The 21297-nt window shown below is 51.5% G+C and overlaps 1 protein-coding gene across 17 annotated transcripts in view; it reads left to right on the forward strand.

Moving 5' to 3' along the window:
- Positions 1–21297, forward strand: part of PKNOX2 (PBX/knotted 1 homeobox 2) — a 303585-nt gene that overhangs the window by 235533 nt on the left and 46755 nt on the right. For all 17 annotated transcript variants that reach the window (XM_073903918.1, XM_073903926.1, XM_073903920.1 and 14 more), the window contains one exon: positions 6056–6195. In XM_073903918.1, the coding sequence (XP_073760019.1) occupies positions 6056–6195 (140 nt within the window). The remainder of the gene's footprint in view (positions 1–6055; positions 6196–21297) is intronic.

Raw genomic sequence — 21297 nt, forward strand, 5'->3', positions numbered from 1 at the left:
TAGTAGACAGAAGAGACCTAGCCCCTGCCCTCCAGGGGCCTAAAGGCTAGTCGTTGAGAGAGGCACGTCAGCCCATGTGGCTACACAGCGTGCTCGGGGCCGTGGGAGCACAGAGCCGGTGGGCCTGCCCGCTGCTGATGCTCAGCCAGCATCCCCCGAAGGAGGCAGCAATCCTCACCACGGCGGTGGGAAGCAGGAAGCGTCACCACCATTTCACAGATCAGGAAACTGAGACCCCCTGAAAGGTAAAGTTCCGGATCCAGGGTTGGCCAGTAGTGAGGGGCAGAGGTGGGATTCAGTTCTACCTGATGCCGGCGTCTCCCACGAACCACCTCTGTGGGGTGCTAGAAGGACTCTGGTGTCGTTCCTCGTCCTGAGCCACCTGCCCCCACCTCCCAGGAGCTAAAGAGAGGAGCTCTGAATGGAGGCTGACAGCAGAAGGTGATGGAAGGCTTGGAGCCCTGTGCAATCGGGCTCTGGGTCACAGGCCCCGCTGCAGCCTCGGAGGGGAGTGAACCCAGCAGCCCTGGGCCACCTTCAATTAATGAACCACCCATACCTTCCTGCTTGGGCTCCATACAGAAGGACTGTTTCTCGCATGACCCATGATCAGTGTTTGGGGGATGACTTGTGTGTGGACGGCCTCTTGGGGGATGAGGATTCGCTGGGCCACAGCGGGGACAAGAAACTGCGTGGAGAACCCCCCCCACACACCCCCAGCATGGCTGAGAAGTAACGCCTCCACCTGATTCTGGCTCCCTTCCTTTCTGTCCCCTTTGTCACTTGACCGGGAGATGGGGCCGGGGGGGGGGGGGGGGCGCGGTCCTTCCCATTCTCCTCGTCAAAGAAAAAAAGCCCTTGGTTCTTGCCTTTACATACACTGTGATCTCTAGCTGTCTCTTCACCTCCGTGGGCTTCAGTTTTCTCGTGCAAAATGGGGACGACACCAACTTATTGCCCAGGATGACTGTTGAACGTGAAAGCCTATAGAGGTATTTTATTAGCTCATTAGAGCATAACGTGCCACTCTCCTCCTCCAGTTGGGGAAGGGTGGTGCTTAGCAGAAACGAAAGCATGGGTGGGCTTTCCAGCGCCAGTGAGGGCAACAGGGGTGGGTAGGTGAGATGAGTTTCTCAAATCACGTTGTGGAGCATCTCCTACCCATTTCCTGGTCAGACTGGACTGTCAGAGAGGCTGCCGGATTTGCCTGCAGATTTTGTCTTCCTCTACACGCAGCTTACGAACGTCAACTCTCCCCGCTCTGTTTTAGGATGGGGGTGGGGATCATGAACTTTCATCTCAACGTGTTTCAAACCAAGTATCTGGGCAGGGCCCTTGTGCTCCAAGCTTAAGGTAGGGCCGGTTCCAGCTGAATGAGGGAGAGATGGCCAGTGGTTATAGCTTTCATGGAAGGAAAGAGTATGGAGTGGTGGCCTCAGGGTCTTTGCCCCAAGAAAGGACCCTAAGGTAAGCAGAGGTGGGAACCCTAGAACCCTGTGTAGGCTCTCCCAGCACCCCATCTCTTTCCAGGGAATGCTGTCACCCTTCTCCATCTATTACCCTGTTCTCTCTCTGTCTCTCTCTCTTTTTGAAGATTTTATTTATTTACTTGAGAGAGAGCATGAGAGCAGGACCAGTAGGGAGGGGCAGAGGGAGAGGGAGAAGCGGGCTCCCTGCTAAGCAGGCTCGATCCCAGGACCTCAGCTGAGATCATGACCTGAGCCGAAGGCAGATGCTTAATCGCCTGAGCCACCCAGGCGTCCCACCCTGTTCTCTTGATTACTCCTGACTGCTTGTGCAGTAAGTACTCACCCCTGCTTTTTACAGATAAGAAAGCCAAGGGTCAAAGAGGTCAGGAAACTTGCCCCCAAACATGTAGCTAATAATTGACAGAGGGAGCAATGAACCCAGGGCCTCAGATTCCCTGCTCCTTCCCCTCTCCAAGACTTTTCCGATCTTCTAGAAAGCTCTCAAAACACTGTTCAACTTTGCCTTTCCTCCTCTGTGCCTCAGTTCTCCTTGTTGAACAGGGACAGTCCTTGCGTCGGTGCAGTGCTGTCCCCACACCCTGTCCCCAGTTTGCTGCCAAGGCAGAATTTCCAGAGTGCTCTGAGGTCCCCTTGGAGGAAGGCTCAGAGTCTGGAGTGGCCTGTTCTGAGACCAGCTGTGAACATACCAAGTGGCCTCGTGGAGTCTGTACCTGCCAGACCGAGCAGAACAGGACAGTTACTTGGAGCGAATGCCTGACATTTAGGCGTGCTAGTGAATGTCTGACAACCAGTTCTCTGGGCTGCCCAGAAACCTCCTCCCAGCACCTCCACAAGTGGCCCTCCTCCCCCCAGGTCCTGAGGCAGCTGCTGGGGGGTGGGGGGCGGTGGGGGGTGGGGGCCTCTCCCTGGGAGCTTCAGTTCTTGGGAAATGGGAAGTCCCTGGCTAGAAAAGGGGATCTATTTGGAGGTAAACACTCATTCTCCAAACCTGGAGGAAATGCAGAGTTTGCTGAATTGGCCCCCAGGAGCTAAATAAATTTGAATCGTTGCCCTGCTCAGACCAGATCGGCTTTCTCCTGCCCCCACCCCCTCCCTGAGCCCCAGGAGCAGCCTCTTAGCTGGGACCTCTTGGGATGCTAGCAAGTGACCGCTTTTGATTTATTCTTATTCTGTGCTTTCCTCTGTAACCCAGCAGTCCTGCCTAGAAAGAGGAAGTGAGAGGAAAAGCATTTCCCCTCATCCCTCTCTCCTAGATGCTCATCTTCATGGAAGTCCCTTGTGGATTCCTTCAAGGACCCGAGGAAATTCACCCTTTGGGGGGCAAGGTGGAGCATACCAGCCACCCCTACATCTCACCTGTAATCAAGCTCTGCAGGCATAGCTGTGCCTTGTTTAGAAAAGAAGCACATTCTGGAAATCATGTGTTTAACTACCACCACCCCTCCATCTTGGGAGCACTTTGGAGTTTTCCAGAGCACTCCTACATACTATACATCCTCCAGTCAGAGCCTCTGGTCGACCCTGTGCTGTGGGTGGCGATTGTTAGAGTACCCCGATGGTGTCTGAGCCTGTCCCTGTTGGGACTTCAGATGCTGCCCAGCTAGAGTTTCCATCCCCTCCACAGGGGCCCAGCCGGTCAGTCTCTGCTTGGCCCCTGCAGTAGTCGAAATTCACCGCCTCCTGGATGGAGCCCATTCCAGCCTCAAACGGCTCAGAGGCTTGGAAACTTATTATTTGGGTTGAGCCCGAATCTGTCTCCATGTTTATATAGATTGAAGGCATTGCTTGTAGTTTGACCCTTTGGGGCCTGCAGAGCAGAACCGATACAATCTAATCCCTTGTTCAGATATTCAAAGGGGGCTCCCATGTCTCATCTCCGCTGTCCCTCAAATCTTTCTTACATATTCCAGATTCAAATACTCCTCCTATGACATAATGCAGAATCCCTTCACCAACCTGATCAATTCTCTGAACGTACTCTCCTATACTTGTTTCAGCAGAGGAGTGAGACTAGAGGCTTTGTGTGAGTCATGCTTCCGCTCACGCACCCTCAGATAGCGCTAGGTGAGGTTGCCTGTCTTCGTTGTTTGTTTGTTTGTTTGTTTTTTGACAGACGCATTACACTTTGGAAATTTTGAACTTTCTGTCAACTCAAACACTGCTGTTAAACCATGTCTCTCCTGTTCTGCACTTATATTGTTTTCTTTTTTTGCCCAAGTGTTAGAAGCATTAAATTCTGACTTATTAGATGAAAATTAATCTTATTAGACTTAGCCTGTGGCCAAAATCTGTAAAGATCTTTTGGATCTCAGTCTTATATGTCACCTATAAATTTGCTGAGCATTTCTTCAGCCCCCTTCTCAATCACTGATAAATATACTAAAGAAGAGGGCTAAGGAGAAAGCATGTCCTAGAAACCTTCCCCTAGCTGACCTCTATCCTTTAAATGCCACCCTTTGGGTGTAGCTTCCTAATCCATGCAGCCGTCTGCCGGTCACGGCTCTCCATGTCTTCCACAAGGGTGTCGTGGGAGGTACCTTGCTGAGGTCACTTACACCATCCGTGTCTACACGTTTTCCTCACCTGCCAGCATAGCAACCATGTTAAATCCAGAAACAGCTCCATGAGAGCAGGCACTCAGCCTTGTAACCTCAGTGCCTACCCAGCACGGTGCCTAGGAACTCGGAATATTTGAAGAAATGACTGTTTGCATTAGTGGACAAAAGAGACTGGCCCAGATCAATGTGAGGATGAGCAGTATTCAGTTTTTCTGATTCCACCTTCTTTCTCTATTTTGAAAATTGGAACATTTGTTTCTACTTTCGTCCTTATAGCACCTCTTTAAAACCCATGGGTCCTAAGATGACACCAATTTGCTTCCTGACGAGAAAGTAGGAGTTTAGGAAAGTTGAGGGACTTGCCCAAGGTCAAAGGCTAATAATGGGAGACGGTAGGATTCAAGCAATCGTCTTCTGGCTTGAAGGTACCATGATGCTCTGTCTAGCCTCCCATACTCTGAGTTTGGGAGAGTTCCCCCAGTCCTGTCAACGGTGACAAGGTTATCTCTTCCTAACAAAAAATGATAGGGATCCAGTATAATAAAGCAGATAGCTTTCTTTTAAGAAATGAAAGAGCTCATTTGCCATCTGCCAATCATTTATTGAGCCCCAAATATTTATGAGCATCTACTAGTGCCTGGCTATTCTGGGCCCTAGGAATACAACTGCTAATCAAGCCCTCTTTGAGCTTAAAGTTTGGTTGGGAGTGGGAGAGAAAATAACTAAGCAAGTAGATGTGTAATTCTGATCATAGAAAGGCCTATGAAAGAAAGCAGAGTAAGGGGACAGCAAGGGACAGAGGGGCTCTGTTTTAGGCTGAACACATGGCACCTGAGCAAAAATCATTTATAGGTAAATGAGACAGCAAAAACAAATGTCTTGGGGGTATCCGTACTAGCAATAATGTGCTTGTATTGATGGAAGGACCATGCTTTTCCTTTCAGGAAGAAGGGACCTAGATCTATGATGAACATTCCAACTGTAAAACATCTGACTCTTTCAAGATGTATTCATTCATTCATTCATTCATTCATTCATTCATTCATTTTCTCAACAAAGTCTAAGCATCTACTCTGTGTCCATTGGGTGCCATGGATGAAGGTGAAACCACAGCTTTAGTGCAGGAGGCAGACAGGTATATCAAGCCCAACAGTGCTGTGTACAGACTAGCGGAAGAGAAGAGTTGAGGCAGGGTCACCATTCGTGACATTTTAGGGATCCATTTGACTAAAGAAAATATCTTATAAAAGCATTAAATTCTGTAATGATGGTCATCCAAAAATTTAAGCCACCTAATCCTTTCTTTAAATAAAATTTTATACAGAAAGTCCAATATATAACATTAGAAGGAGTTGCTCTGGCACAAAATCAGGGGCCTAGGGATACCTTCAAAAACATCACATAGAACAAAAATCACTACCCAAAATACTTGTTATGGCTAAGAACAGAAGTCTCTCCAGTGTCCCCTAAAATCTGTTTACCTCCAAGTGCCCAGGGAAACCAAATTTAGAGACCCATTCAATTATCAATGAAAACAGTTACTTCTGGCTTGAGTGAAATGGAATAAAGCTCTGCCCAAATGAGAACTGATTCAGCTATTTTTTTTCCTGCTCTTCAAAGTCATCAAATCAACTTATTACTGCCCAGAACAGCCCAAATGACCCATAAGCACAATTTAAAGGATTCATCATTTTGGTTTTTTTCCTGCATCTTGGCAGAGGTCACCACCTTCATTTGCATTAAGAATCGTCTCTTTTGAAGAGAGCTGATGCCCCACCTGGTTTTGTACGGTCCTAAATTATTCTCTAGAATGTTCTCATCTGAAGAATGCTTTCTTCTCGCTGGAGCACGTAAACAAATGGATGCTTGTTATACACTCACTGTTCCCTGGCACACATTGTCTCGTTCACACACGCACCACAGGTCAAGGTAGGCCTCCCAATTCCAGCTGGGGGCCAGCTCTCCTGGCCACACTAACCCGCCACCTCCCCTTTCTTCTCTCCGCAGATGACAGCAACTGCCCAGGCTCCCTCTAAGACCCAGGCTGTCCACATCTCCGCACCCTCGGCCGCTGCCAGCACGCCTGTGCCCAGTGCCCCCATTGACCCCCAGGCCCAGTTGGAGGCTGACAAGCGAGCTGTGTACAGGTAGGAGACTCTTCAGCTGTGTCCGGAAGCCCCAGGCAGCCTCCGGTCCAGCTCAGCCCTGAGAGATGAGCACGCAGGCCAGTGGGTGGGCTCATAAAGGCCGTGGCCAACAGCCACTCTCCTCACCACCTTCTCTCTCAAATCAATCTGGACATACCTCAGCTGGCTGCTGTGGGTTGATGCTAGCTTCCTGGGATTGTCTAGTGAGGGGCAGGAGAGCCCAGGGAAGAATCTTCCAGAAGGACCCTTTTCTCATCCCAGCTGGGGATTGAGCCCTCGTGGGCATCCTTCTCAGCTCCGCTGACGGCCACCTCGGGATGCTCTCCTTGCACGTCCCCCATTGTTGCCTTCACTCCAGCAAGCCCACCGGACCACTGGACATCTGCCAGGACCATCTAGGACTTGGTATTACACAAACTTCAGTATGCCTGAAAATCACTGGGGAGAGCTTATTAAGATGCATATTTCTGGGCTCCATGCTCAGAAACGCTGAATCAGTAGGTCAAACTATAAGAAAAGGAAGATGAATGTTTTAAAAAGCATTCTAGATGAATCTAATGCAGCTGGTCCTTGGAGCACATCTGATTCATGGTTGTCTTTGTTAGCAAGAGCTGTGGTGTGCCGCTGTGTCGGTTCCGGGGCCCTCCCTCCAGATGGGGAGATCGCTGAGAGCAGGGCCGGGCCCTGAATGTTGCAGAGGGTGGGAGGGGCTCAGGGGCAGGCTGTTCTGTGTATGCGGTTGAGAAGAGGCAGTTGTCTGAGAGCAGCCTGAACGAAGCTCCAGCAGAGATTTTAGTCATTACGTCTCTGTGCGGAGCCCACACCGCTAGAAAAGATGCCCGAGTCAATGCTGAGTATTGAGGTTGGACCCTTACTCACACTCACTTGTGTGAGCACAGACATTCCCGTGCATGCCGCAAGCACGTCTCGCCTGGGACCTCGCACATGCCGCAGCAGGTGCCAGGATCAGTAACAGGTGGAATGGTCCACCCAAGATGAATGGGAAGAGGATTGATCCCTTCCTCACTCCTCCCCGAAATGACAGTGCTGTTATGGTAATGGTGGTAATTATTGCTGTTACTCTCATTATCATTGGCATTATTTTTAACTACTCAGATGAGCCGAAAGCCTCTAATGCCAACATGGAGTCCAGAGCAGTGAGGCCTGATCCAGAGGTCCTGCCGCGAGGGTCTTTTCCAGCCCCGGTGGAAGGAGGAGTCACTGTGCCTGGGCCCCACTCTACCCAGTGCACAGGGCAGGCCCAGCTTGCCTGCAGGAGAGAGCCCTGCTTTGGGCCCCAAAGAACTCCCAGATCTGGTCACAGCACCAGTCAGACGGAGCACTCCTGTCTCCTTTCCTTCCTTCGTTCCTGCTGTTTTATCAACCCCTCACTAGAATATGTGGGGGCGCTGAGCTGGACTCCAGGCGAAAGAGGGTGAACCTACAAAAGCAAATGCCTGGACGCTTCCCTGTCTCCCCGGGAACGGACAAATATGCAGACAAGAAACCAACACCTTGTGGTCAGAGCTTTAACAGAGAAGGCTTCACAGAGGCGGCAATATTTGAGTTTGATCATAAAGGGTAGTAAGAGAGTCCACCGGAAGGAGAAATGGGCTGGAATAGAGCCTTCCGGACAGAGCAGGGCCTCTGTGTTCCAAGAATGGCCAGTGGCCAGAGCAACTGGGAGTGGGGAGATGAGGCTACGCGAGCACCTGGAAATTAAACTGCAAGGTGGTCTTGGGCTTGTGTTGGAGCGTCAGAAGGGAGAGGAGAGTACCATGGCCCCTGATGGTCTCACGGCTTGGGGGGACAGCCATCATACTCCATGTAGAGCATTGCTACCCACAGTATGGCCCGGGGACTGGCAGCACTGCATCACCCGGAAGCTGTTTAGAGATGCAGACCCTCAGGTCCCACTCGCACCACGTGAGGCATGTACGCACCATCCACCATCCTAGGCACCTTTGCAGACTCCTAGGGGACAGGGATCTGTAATGAGCACAGACGGTAGCCTAGAAAGACCCCTGATTAGTGGCATAACAAAAAGTTTCTGGAAACCCAGGCTTGCATTCCCCCCTCCTTTGTGTACTAATCTCTCGGAGCTTTAGTTTCCCGACAGAAGCTAACCAGTAGGCTTAGTAAGATCACTGAGAGCCCCTGTAAGCACCTGGCACTGTGTCTGGTACAGATGGGTTCCTCGGCCCTTCCCAAGATCCCAGGCTCATTCCCCACCCAGGCCAACCTGCAGGAGAAGTGGGTTACCTCTTTCATGGGAGCTGCCCATCATGATGTCACTTGAAATAAAAAGGGCCAGATCTTCCTCCTACCAACACTTCTTCCTGCTCACCTGAGCTTTACCTTCTCCCACCGGGCTGAGCCCCCAACAGCCCTCGGCATTTGCCCAAATCATCTCTGCAGCTGTCTGACCATGAGGAAGGAATCCCAGGTTGGTTGCCACCAACGGCCCAGCCAAACATGGAAGCCCAGCATCTCAGAACAACCAACACCTTTGCCCGGCTTTTCTCTGCAGTCCTTCCTGCCCCAGGGGCCCGGGGTTTTCTCTTACAACCACACCTCTCCCATTAGTACCAGCTGCTCTCTCTACAGCCATTGCAGGATGACCGGAGAGGGAGCTCAGCCTCCTGAAGGGTCGGGTAATTTTAATTAGATTTGCCTGCCTTGGGGCAGCCTGGCTGCTCCCAGGCACATCGGGGAGTCGGCATTTTATGTCAGTAAATGTAACAAGACTCTTTCGATTCAGATTAGTGCCCAGCACCGACTTTTGGGAGACTCCACCGAGGCCTAACCCAGAACCACAGATGAAGGAAGGGTGGAGGGGGCCCTTCTCTGACCAGGCCCCTGCAGGGTGGCAGGGGCACAGTGTGACAAAAGGGAGGGGTGTGCCTGTGAGCCCAGGGAGCCTGCCAGTGCCCCTGAGGTTTTGTGTATGAGGACGTGTTAATGAAATGTATTGGTTCTTTCTGATGTGGAAAGTGTGTGTGTGTGTGTGTGTGTGTGTGTGTGTGTGTGTGTGTGGCTGGGGAGAGGGGAGGCAGTCTGTCTTTAATTGGATCATACCAGAGCATCATCTGGGCTAATCAGCAAGGCAACCAGGAGCTCCCGCTCAGATTAATGATTGCAGTCTAATCCGAGCAGATCCCATGATTGGATGCACATCGCGGGTAATTGTGTTTGTGGCCCAAGAGCGATGCTGGGTAGGGGTCTGAAGAGGGGAGGCCCCATGCAGTGGGGACTGCAGGTTTGGACCTAGCTCAGTTCTCTCCTTCCCTAGCCCCCCACCCCCACCCCTGGGGCTTTTTCCCCAAGAAGTTCAAACTTAGCTTGGACCACCCCACCCCACCCCACCCCTCTACGCTGATGGACAGCATTCGGTGCTGTCCAGGACCTGGTGGTTAGGTTGCCAGGCTGCGCAAAGACAGGGCCAGGAGGGTGAGGTTAATCCAGCTTTTGCTCTCCCTCCTCCCCTCTGGTCTCCTTCGTTCCCCTTTGAAGTGAGTGGGTTTCCATGGAAACCACGATGTCCTGGGGAGCAGAAGAGTGGCAGGGAGCTAGGCTTGGCCAGGTGCGAGGGGGGGAAGAGGTTGGCTTTGCGCAGAAGGCTCTGCTAGGGCGTCAGTTCTCCCCGCCGCAAGGCTGAAAAGCTCTCTGAGAACCGGGGAAGGGGCTCCACCCAGCGTGGAAGAAGTTACTCGCTAGTGATAGGGAATGCTGGGCTGCAGGCTTGAGCCATGAGAAAGTATCGGGGGCAGTGTGCTTGGCATCTGCATTGAAAATGCTGGAAAATCGAGCTGTGGTGCAGGTGGAGAGGGTGGATAGCTGCTGCCCCCTGTATTTCTCCTCTGCGGCGTGGCTCACAGTTGAACTGATTGCACTGACAGTGTTTCTGTTTCCCCCACTAGATCATTAACTCCATGAGGGCATGGTCTATGTCTGTTTTATTCATTGATCCATCTCTGGCCCCTTAGATAATACCTTAAAGTCGGCAGCTTGGATGGAGTATGTACCAAAGCAATGCTTGCTGAACGGATTCATTAAATAGGCAGTACCCCATAAATATACCACGGTTCTGGGCTGGTGGCCGGCAAACTGGCCATCAGGGGCGAGGGGATAGAGAGCCCTGCTTTGCAGCATTTGCTGATTTCCACCCCGTAAATGCTCCCACCATGGCCCATTTCAAGCTACCAGTGTGATCCCGCTGAACAGAGTTGTGAAGAAAGAGGCTCTTGCCTGCCACACAAGCAGCCAAGCTACAGTCTCTGATTTTAAACTGGTCAGTACATTGTTTTTTTATTATTTCTTTTATTTATTTATTTTCTAAAAGATTTTATTTATCTGAGAGTGTGTGTACAAGCAGGGGTGGGGGCCAGAGGGAGAAGCAGACTCCCTGCTGAGCAGGGAGCCTGATGCCCATGCGGGGCTCCATCCCAGGACCCTGAGAATCATGACCTGCCTGAGCCACCCAGTCACCCTTATTTAATTTGTTTTTAAGAGAGGGAGAAGGGGGAGAGGGAGAGAATCCCAAGCAGGCTCCTTGCCCACTCAGACCCTAACATGGGGCTCGATCTCACGACCCTGAGATCATGATCCGAGCCAAAATCAAGAGTCAGAAACTTAACCAACTGAGCCACACAGGCACCCCCTTTTTTTGTTGGGGGGAGGTAAACAGGTCAGTACATCTTATAACCAGTTCTTTGGAATGGTTTTATTCATGCCTTTAGCCATGATCCCACATTTCTCGTTCCTCACTCGCCTCTCTACCTCTGGGTTCTAAATGTAAAATGTGCTCTCTGAATGAGTTCATACTTCCAACAATGCCTAGCATGGAGTAGGTGTTTGCAATTGTGCTTTTTCACCTTAACCCCGAGGCAGTGAATTTTCTCCTTCCTAGTTTGTATCCGGCACTATTTCTTCCCATCTGCTTGAGCCAAGCCCCGCCTTCAGCCCAACCTCCCCACCTTCCCCAAGTAGATTCCAAGCCCTTCCTGGTTTACCCGCTAACAAAACTCCTTCCGGCAGCTCCAGAAACCCTGCTTCAAACCAGGCTTCGCCTCCTCTGCAGTTTCCCGGCTTTCAGAGTCTTGGCCTTTCCCTGTGACACGTCCAGGTTTTCGGGTCGCTGTCATCTCTCTTCTTCTCAACACGGACTCAGAGCTTCTAAGGACGTGATCCCTCCCCCTGGGCAGCTCAGGCTGAAGTCCAGCTCTAGTCCAGTAAAAACAGTGCACATCTCTAAAGCCCTGTCTCTGTGATACTTGTTCCTGTCTCATCCAGACTGGGTCCCTCTAGAAGCCACACTCAGCTGGGGAAAGATCAGAACAGGGCAGTGAAAGTGTTCAGATCGCTCTCTTGAGACCATCCTCGTGGAGGTCACCGAGGCACCAGGCTTGGGTCCAGCAGCCCTAGAGCTAAAGGTGTAAATTCAGTAGAATGGCCGTGCTGGGCAAGGCCACGCGCTCTGGAAATAGACTCGGTGATCACTAGCTTTGTCGCCTTGAGTGACTTAATCTCTCTGAGCCTCTGTTTTCTCAACTATAAAAAAGAAAACAGTAACAGCTAGACTAAAATTAGAGAATATAGGGTAGTACCTGACACACAAATCAGTGTTTGCTGCATGGGGTGGGCCGCGGGGAGTGGGGGTGGGGGTGAGGACGTTGTAGGCAAGAGGGGCCAGCACGCATCCCCTTGGTCTGTTCAGGATGCGAAACAGTCCGGGGCATTCAGGGGGTTGGAGTTCAGGGCTAGGAACACGGCCCTTGGATTTAGATCGCCTGGGTGTACATTCTGGCTCCACCCAAGGCACTAAGCCTTCTGGGCCCCATTTTCCTTGTCTATAAAATAGGGCTACAAATAATGCTGTCTCTTCACCAGGGTTGTTATGAGGAATAAATGAGAGAATGCACGGTAGGCGCTCGGTAAAGAATCTCGCATTTGGTGAGCACGCTGTGGGTGTTCGCTGCTATCAGACATTTGGGGAAGTGCGAGCAGCGATGGGTCAGGCTAGAAGGTCAATGCTGAGAGGCAAGGCAGCCAGAGGTAGGACTGGAAAGGACCCGCAGTTGAGTGGTCTCCATACTGCCATTCAGCTAAACGTGTAGTGAGCTCTGCTCTGTGTAAAGCATTGTGTTAAGTTCCAAGAGGGGTTTTGAATAAAGAAGAGTCAACAGTCCAGCGAGTAGGAGAAAGACATAGAAAGTCACTATAATATAAACTTGGCACATAGGATGGGTTCACAAAAGTATTTGTGGAATTGACTGCAAGGCTTCTGGCCCACAGTGCAGTGTGGGAGAGTTACACTGCTTTTCCCAAGGGAGGCGAGCCCGAGGGAAATGATAGCCAAGCTGCCTTTCCTGGGGCAGGGCTGGTCAGTGGGGGCGGGAGGAAGCCCTGAGGTTTGGGAGCTGAGCAGAGGGCCTGGGTCCTGCTGTGCCTGTCCCCCTCAGCAGCTGCCTGGCCAGGGGACCCTGGGAACTGGCACTTCCTAACGAAGTGTCTTTGAGGGAACACTTCCACCTTGTGACCGAAGGGTGTCCTGGCTCCAGTGAGTTGACCCTGGGGCTCAACCCTATGCCTTCCCTGGCACTGGGCTCAGTCATTCCTGGAATGTGCTGGGCGAGGTGGCCTGAGAAGAATGTGGGAGAAATTCAGCCATTCCAAGCAGAAAAGGCAGCACCAGATGCTTCATGCTAGGACTTCTAGACCAGATGCTGGGAGCAGATGTTCCAGGCTGTGTTCTGGACTGGGCTCTATGGGCTGGGGGCTCCAGCAGACTCCCTGTTCTTGGAAGCAGTTGGATTCACCGGCATCAGAGATAACGTTTCAGCTGGTGACTATAGTCAGGGGAGTGATCCTGCTAGAGCCATCATCTGGAAGTAAAACCACCCTCAGTTCTCCCCTGGCACTAGGCAAAGCCTGTTCCCTGCCCCTCCTGCCGGCATCTGAAGGCCCCCCAACCCAAGCACAGCCTCTGAACGTGCTGCTGGCAGACAGAGAGGCTGCAGCTGCCTGGACCAGGGAGCAGATGTGTTCCGAGGCAGTGGGTCCTACAGCTTCCCCAGCTCACCGGCCTGGGCCAGGCCCCGCTGAGAAGTCCAGGTACCCCGCCAGGACAAGGCACACTGATAAGAGATCAGGAGCCTGGAACCCACTGACTTTTATCCTCACAAGGTTATATTAGGATTAAAGGAGATAACCAAAGCTAACCGCTGACAGTGCTTGGCACATAGAAGGCTCACAATGAACGGTGGCTGCATTCATGTGTAGTTACTGTGATAAGTACAAGATTGGATCTGTCCCCCTCATAAGAGGGAAGATGACCAGCGATTGGGCCTCCCGCTGCTGGGAACCAGGTGGCGTGGAATAGGAGGAGAGCCAGCAGGTGGGGTTTTGAGGATTCAAGTGACCAGGGACTCTCACCAGGGCTGGACTGAGCCAGTCTTGCCCTTCTTTCCCCCCGCCCAAAGATTTTATTTATTTATTTGACAGAGAGAGAGAGCACGAGCAGGGGGAGTGGCAGACAGAGGGAAAGGGAGAAGCAGGCTCCCCGCTGAGCAGGGAGCCCAGTGCGAGGCTCCATCCCAGGACCCCGGGATCATGACCTGAGCCAAAGGCAGACTCTTAACCGACTGAGCCACCCAGGCGCCCCATGTCCCAGTCTCGCCCTTCTTTTAACCATGGTGCCACTCTCTGATTTTCTCAAGCACTAGTCCATTTCATGGTGAAATGGAAAGAACATAAGACTAAGACTTCTGTCTAAATTCTGACCCTACCGCTGGGCAAATTATTTAACCTCTTTAGATAAGCTGTCCCCCTTCCTCATAGGATAGGCACCAAACGAGAACCCGAAAGATCTGCAAACATGTAAAAGCCCTCCCCAAACACACAGAAATATGATTATTATGAGAGAAGATTCTTTTGGAAACTCATTTGACAAGACAGAGATTCTCTTGCGCTGCAATGATCTTGATGCTCAAAGGGTAAACCTGGCGGCTCAGGTCTGCGACCCCAAGGACAGAAGAGAAAAAGGGAGAAGGAGGAAGTGATTTCAGCAATACACAGGAGAGGGGGAAGAACAAAAAATTTGGAGTTTGGGTACCCAGATTTCAATCTCTACTCAGTCACTTACTAGCTTGATACCATTATTTAACTACACGCTTCTCCGTTTGCTAATTGGTAAAACAGGAGTAAGAAGGATATTGAGTTTTGAATGCAACAAGCACAGGGAAAAGCACTTCGTAACTTACAAAGGGCCACCAAGTGTGTGGGGGGTGTGTGTGCAGTCACTGCCAGTGGCCAAGGCAGCAGGGACAGAGCGCCCTGCCCACAACACCCCGTCCCCCAGACGGAACCTCTGGTGCCTTGGACAGAAGCTCTGACTGCCTCTCACCAGCTGTCCGTGGGAAAGACACTTCCCTTCTCTGTGCCTGAGTCACTTCTCCTTAAAACGAAGGGGCTGGACACGAGATCCTAGCAGGTCTCAAGTTTTAGGTTGTTTGTATTCTTGCCCTTGCAGACTCACCTCAGCAATCGCTTCGTTGAGATCTCACATTTATTATTATTATTATTATTATTATTATTATTACTATTATTTTAAGGCGCTGGAGGGAGGGGTGTGTGTGTGTGTGAGTGCGTGGGGGCGAAGGGATGGGGACAGAGCCGACTGTGGCCTGCTCTGGGCCCCACCCTTGCCAAGAATGGACCTGTCCACCCACCTGGGGGAGGAGAGCTGGTTGGAGCCCAGGAACCCTAGCAGATGCGATTCCGATTTAGCAACACGAAGAAGTCCTCTCCAAGGCAACCCAGGCGAACACACCACCCACTAGGCAGGACTAAAAATACACCCGCATGGTTTCAACGTCACACCTGAAGTAAAAATACATCCAACCAGGAGCTGCTGGCTCGTTCTCCCCCACCGCACTCCACTCTCTCCATCTGGTGCCTTCAAGGGGAGGAGAAATGGAAGGCCAGGCGAGCTCTTCCTTCACATTCACCCCCCCTCCCTCCAGGACCCTGCCAGCCCCCACCCCCTCGCAGACCAGCAGAGCCCAAAGAAGACAGGTCTTTTTGTCGCCATTGTAGCTAGAAGCTGCCAGATGGCAATGTCTGATCAGAATCCAGGGGTGGATTCTGAGCCCGAAAGAACTTGAGGACTGTGTCTTAGAACCTTCCCTCCCATGGTTCATTTGTTCCCACTCATTGATTCACCAAATATTTATTGATCCTCTGTTGTGTGCCAGGCACTGTGCTTGACCCTTGGGAATTCAAAAAGAGAGAAGACAAGCTCGTGGACCAGAGCATCTCACCACATAGTGAGGAAGACAGATCTGCGCACATACAACTATAGATAGTAGAATTTAATGAGTGTCATAAGGGAAATAAAAATAAATTCTTACTGGCAGTGCTTTTTTGGTTAAAAAAAAAAAGAGGTTCTGAGTTCTGATAAATTGTACGTTGCCTCCCCTCCTCCTCTCTCTGTGCCTCTATTTGAATTGGCATGTGGGCTTGTTTTCCCTGCCAAATGAGGCAGTGGATATGGGAATAGAAATTTATTGGAGCTGATGGTGTCAATGTTGCTCTGAATAAAAAAGGTGCCCACACACCTTTCCAGGGAAATGGAACAAGCATTAATTGATAACTTACTAAGTGCCAGACATTCTGTGTGTTTCTTCATTGAATCTTTACGATAACCTGCGTGGTAGGTGATGTTAGCCCTGCTTTATAAAAGAGGAAACTGAGGCTCAGAAAAATTCAGTAACCTGACCCCAAGTCACACAGCTGTCTCACTCCAAAGTCTATGCTTATTTCGGACCACCAGGTTTCTCACCCTAAACTGTAAGCAAGGTCAGGATAGAAACCCCAAAGCATTTCCTAAGATGCTTCCAAGGAGGCCATGGTTTTCTTGCTGGAGAGAGCCACTAGGAAGCCTTGGTAGAATGGATGGCATCTTGAGATGGGTACTGAAGATGATGAGAAGGGACAGGGAGAGACGCAGGAACACAGTTCCAGTGACAGGAGCAGCAGGGGCAAAGGTGAGCAGTCCAGTTTGCCTGAGTTGGTGAAGGGGGTTAGTGAAGAGACAAGGACCCAGGGGCCACCTGCTGTCTGGCCAACACCACATGCTCTGCCAACTCTGTTAAGAAAAAAATACTGAAAAGAAGTCTGGGGCCACACCCTGAAGCCCCTGGAATGTTCATCTGAGGATGTGAACTTTATTAGTTTATTAGCATCTTGGAGAAATTTCACGATAGTTGCCAGAATGAATAATTGTAATGGAGCTTCTTGGCCCTGAATAGGGGCCCAGGAAAAAGACAGGGGGCCGTCCCAGAAGGTGGCTCTACGGTATTGTCTGTGATTCTCTGATCCCAGCGACCTCTGACCTGAGGCACTAGAAATAAAGGATCAAAGTGCCAGCCCCCGGGTAGAGTTTCCAAGGTGGTGGGCCTTTGGCGACTCAAGACCTGCACTGTGTTTGTCAGTGGAGACAAGTGAGGGGGGGTGGGGGGGGGTGGCTGCAGAGCGAGCCTCGTCATTGCTTTTCCCACCTTCCCCCACCTCCCTGGCCAATGGACTCATGTCCTCTGCAGCAGTCTGACCCTGACGAGGCCGCTGTCCCACCAGCTCATCATTGAACATCTCCACCCCGAAATTTTGCTCTCTTACCAACCATTTCACCATCTGAACAGTCCATCCCTCATCCCAGCTAGGGAGGGCCTTGGAGGCTCTGGCCCCTCTTCCCATTGGAAGAAGCAGCCAGGGCCGGGGAGGGGTGAGGGCTGACACTGAGGCTCCTCTGCCCATCTTCCCCCCAGCCAGATGAGCCTGGGCTGTGAGGTCAGGTGCAGGACAGGCCTGGGGGCTCCAAGGTCAGTGACAGGGAGAAGAGGTGGACAGCCAGGCAGGCTGCCACACACTTGGCTGGACCCATAATTGAGGTCTGCAGTCCTAGCCAAGGTCACAAGGGAAGGGATGGCTGAGAGGCTCAGAAGTGATGGAGTGGTATGACTGTGAATCACAAGGTTTATCACCCAGAAAGAGAACTCAACACTAATGTGCCCCGCTGCGTGTGACCATCCTGCACGCGCCCCCACCCCCAGCCTGTCCACGGATCTAGTCTCTATCTGTCTCTTATGTTCTTTGCATCTGAGCTTTCCTGAAGCTCTGTATTTTTGCATTCTTTCTAACTTTTTCCTGTCTCTGCTTCTGTATTTCTGGTCCTATAAGCAGGAAGACGTGTTAAAAAAAAATTTTTTTTTATTTCCAAAAAACCCAGGTTGTCCAAGGAGAAAGGAGGAGAAGCAGAAAAGGGTCCAACTGTCTTTTCTCGAGTCCTTTTAACAAAAGGAAACGAGCTTCAGCTTTATAGGGGAACCTGAAGTCAGGGATGAGTATATGAATTACCAAAGATGTGATGGTTTCCATCCCTGGGAGATCTTTGAAAGTGTTGGAGAAACCTATCAGGCCAACTTGTGTTAAGAATATCTGTCCTGAGGTGGGGAGGCATAAGATGGTGGTGTTGAGGCCCGCCCCCCCCCAAGGAGGATCTCAGAAGCCTCACCAGGAGAGGAGCAGAGTGGGCAGCTTTGCTTTGCCCTGAAGAAAAACCGGGGCTGGAGCGAGGGGTCGCTCAGCCCCTCGGCTGCTGGAGAGAGGATGGTATTCACCACTGCCAAGGGCTTCAGCCAAAATCCCGCCCTGTCTCCAATCTGCCCCCCGGGGGGGGCAGCCCCACACAGCCCGGCCCCAAACTGGGCATTCCAGGCCAGCAAATGGGTGATGTGAAAAAAAAAAAAAAAAGCAAAGGCAGAAATGTCAGAAGTAATTAAACCAAACGATGGCTTAAACCCCTGTAGAAATCAACACATCCGGTTTAATCACCTTCTTAAGCTAGCACGAGACTGCAGTTCTGGGGAGAGCGGTTCTTTATTTCTTTGGATCGTTAACAGAAACTGCCTATCTTGAGCTTGATTTTGGTTCAGTTGCTCCTGAGGAGAGGCGATGTGGGTGGGGGTGGGGGTAGGGGCTCAGAAAAGAAAAAAGAAATAATAAAATGTTATTTGAGATCATCTCTTCTAACCCTCTCCCCGCGTCAGCCCTGCTCCAGGCTCTGTCCGCACTCACGGCTCTCACCACCCCCCAGCACCCAGGCAGAGGCACAGTGCTGAATGTGCTAAATTAGGCCATTAGAGAAATTCATTTCTCTTTATTAGTCTGTGTCAAATCCTTTTTATTAGTGGCTGGAAACGACCTCTCTTCTGCAGTAAAATGTCATGCCAGTTCACTCCTTTTATTTGTTCTGCACTGACGAGGCTCAAACTCTCACTGAATTAGTGCAGTGAGATTTATTTCCTCCAAATTTTGAACGGCTTAAGAGAGATTGGGGTGGAGGGGGCAGTCAGGTGGGAGGCGACAGGGGGAGAAGAGTGGAGAAAGATCTGGGAGGGAGAAGGTGAGCTCTTATGGAGGTCAAATGTCCTCCGCTCTTTGGAAATAAAGTCTAACGGCCATCTTTCATATCTTGTACATCATCGCCTGGGCACTGGGGACTGAGTATCCACATTCCTGCTTCTAGCCTCTGAAGGGTATTGATCCACAATGGCACAGATCTGGACAGCAGGAAAAGGAACTCCTTAAAACCCACTGTAGCTGGACAAACTGAAGCTCGGTGTAGGCCAAGGATAAAGAAGCAAATCTCACACCTACCTGGAAATCCTTCTTCCCATCCTTCGCCTGGTTCAGACAGGCCCATTCATATCCCTGGTGGCTAAGATGCCCAGCTCCCGTGGTCCCTGCCCTATTCACCCCACCCTACCCCAAGCCGGCAGTAGTGGCTTCCGGACTCATCGCCAGCCTTCTGGGGTGATGTTGGAGGGTAGCTTAGAAATACAGGTCAAGCCATAGGCCAGGCAGCTGGGGAAGGGGCTGGAACTGGGCCTCAGAGGAGCGCATAGCATGACTGAAGCCTAGAACCCAGCCGGCTTGTTGGGAAACAGCCTGTTTCTCGGGGGGGGGCGGTGCAGAGTGTCTCAAGGGTCCCCACGCTTGAGGTAGCAGGTGGCAGTCTGGGTTTATCGAGGGATCCAGGAGGCTAGAACATGGGAGCCACAGGCAGCCCACTGACCCTGGCTAACATTTGTACAAAAGCTGTGGGCAAGGTCGGGTGCCATCTGAGCCCCTGGACTCAGGGATCCAGGGATCAGAGTGGGCAGAAGCAGGGATCTGGGGAGCGTGGTATCTGAGAAGAGAGATTTGGGAGCTGATGATGTGGCCCCGGTGGGGAGGGGCTGGAGAGAGGGGGCCATGCCAGCATCCACGAGAGGTCTGCTCTGTGCTTCAGGGGCCCCTGGTTAAATTGGGGGCGGGGGGAGGCGGCAATAGAAAGTATGTTTCTTTCCTCTGAGAGATAACAGAAGCCACAGAAAACACCCCAGATATGCCCTCACACGTGGATACACACACACACACACACACACACACGTAGACACACACGTTCTGGGGAGATCTGACACCTGGAAGTAAGAAGTTTATAAAAAGGGCCCATGCTGTGGCTCTGCATAGAAGGTGCACATTGTTCGCCAGTGTGTGTGACAATGTCCCCATCCTTCCCTACCCTCCCGCCTGTGATCTAACACCTGCTTCTCTCTTCAACCTCATCTCCTTCCATTCCCATCCTGCCTACCTCACTCCACACACACTTATCTGGATTTTGTTCTAGAAAGAAGCCAAGCTCCTTCCTATCTTAAATGCTTTGCTTTTTTTTTTCCTGTTTGGAATGCCCCTCCCTCAGATCTCTGCCTGACGGCCTCCTCATCATTTGAAGCTTAACTTAAATGTCACCTCCTCAGAGAGGCCCTCCCTGACTACTCTCTGCCCTGCAGGGTCAAGGACGGTGGCAAAGAAGACCACTCTCCCCGCCTACCTGAACTCTAATGCTGGGAGACCCCATCCCTCTTCCCCGCCCCACATGGCATTCATGCTGTGTACACAGAACCCACAAACCCCTCACACATACTGCATACAAACAATACATAACGCGTGCACACACACTGCATACGATATAGGGCATTTGCACACTGTACTCACAGCACGCAAAACCCGCCCCCGGCTTTCGTACCCACAACCCATATGTGCCTGCATCCTGCACAGACGCCTTGTGCGCGCACAAAACCAACACACGGGACAGGACGCTTGGACAACACTCACACCTGCTCTCGTCAACAGCCCACATTCAAGCCGGGTGCACACGCGTGCACACGCATGCACACGCAGAGGCCGTCCGCTCCCCCTGCAGCAGCTGCCCACCCTCCCTGCAACCAGGGAGGAAGGAGCATGCGGTGACCGGCGGCTACTGCGGGGCTGGGGCGGGGGCTGCACCCCCCACCACCTGGCACGATGCCGCGGATTATTAGTTCCTGGTAATTTAGTGCCCTTGTACAGAGTCGATTTGTGCCTTTCATTCCTAATTGATCTAGTGGCTGTTTAAATGGCAGCAGGCATCTGTTGAGAGTAGGAAGGTTCATAAGGCGCAATAATTCATAACACCGTCTGGAATTTGCCTTTCATGTCCCTCAGCTAAACCACTGCAGGGCTCTGCTTAAATTACAGCCACTGAGGCTTTCTTTGGTATTCCACTCAGGGCCAGGAGAATCTTGCATTAAACTGGGATCAGGTTAGATTAGACTATAATATGCTACGGTATTAGTGCCTGCAAATGAAGACTTACACTGGAGTTTAACCCCTGCACCTGGTTTTCTCTTTGTCTTCAGCCGGCTGGGTAAGGGAAACCCATTGTTTGCCCTACCAGCTTCCTGTCGGAGCCGAATGGATATTCTAGCCATGGGGGGCTGCCCATGCACCGGCCTCACACATTGACCCTTTTTCTTCTCCAGACTGTAACCTAGGCTGCAGCCTGAGGCTCCCACTGTTTATGCAACAGCTCCCAAAACAAGGGTCGGGAGATGGTGTCCAGGGGCACCAAGCGGCTCATCCAAAGCAGGAATGTATCTCTCCTCATCCGCCACTGCCCCTCAGCCTGAGTAGAATGCCCAGTAGGTGTAGGTGTGAGTGTGGATGGAACTGAGCACCTTC

This window comes from Callorhinus ursinus, unplaced genomic scaffold, assembly GCF_003265705.2.
Source record: "Callorhinus ursinus isolate GAN/ISIS: 27379988/994484 unplaced genomic scaffold, GSC_fseal_2.0 scaffold19, whole genome shotgun sequence".
In the NCBI taxonomy this organism is placed as follows: domain Eukaryota; kingdom Metazoa; phylum Chordata; class Mammalia; order Carnivora; family Otariidae; genus Callorhinus; species Callorhinus ursinus.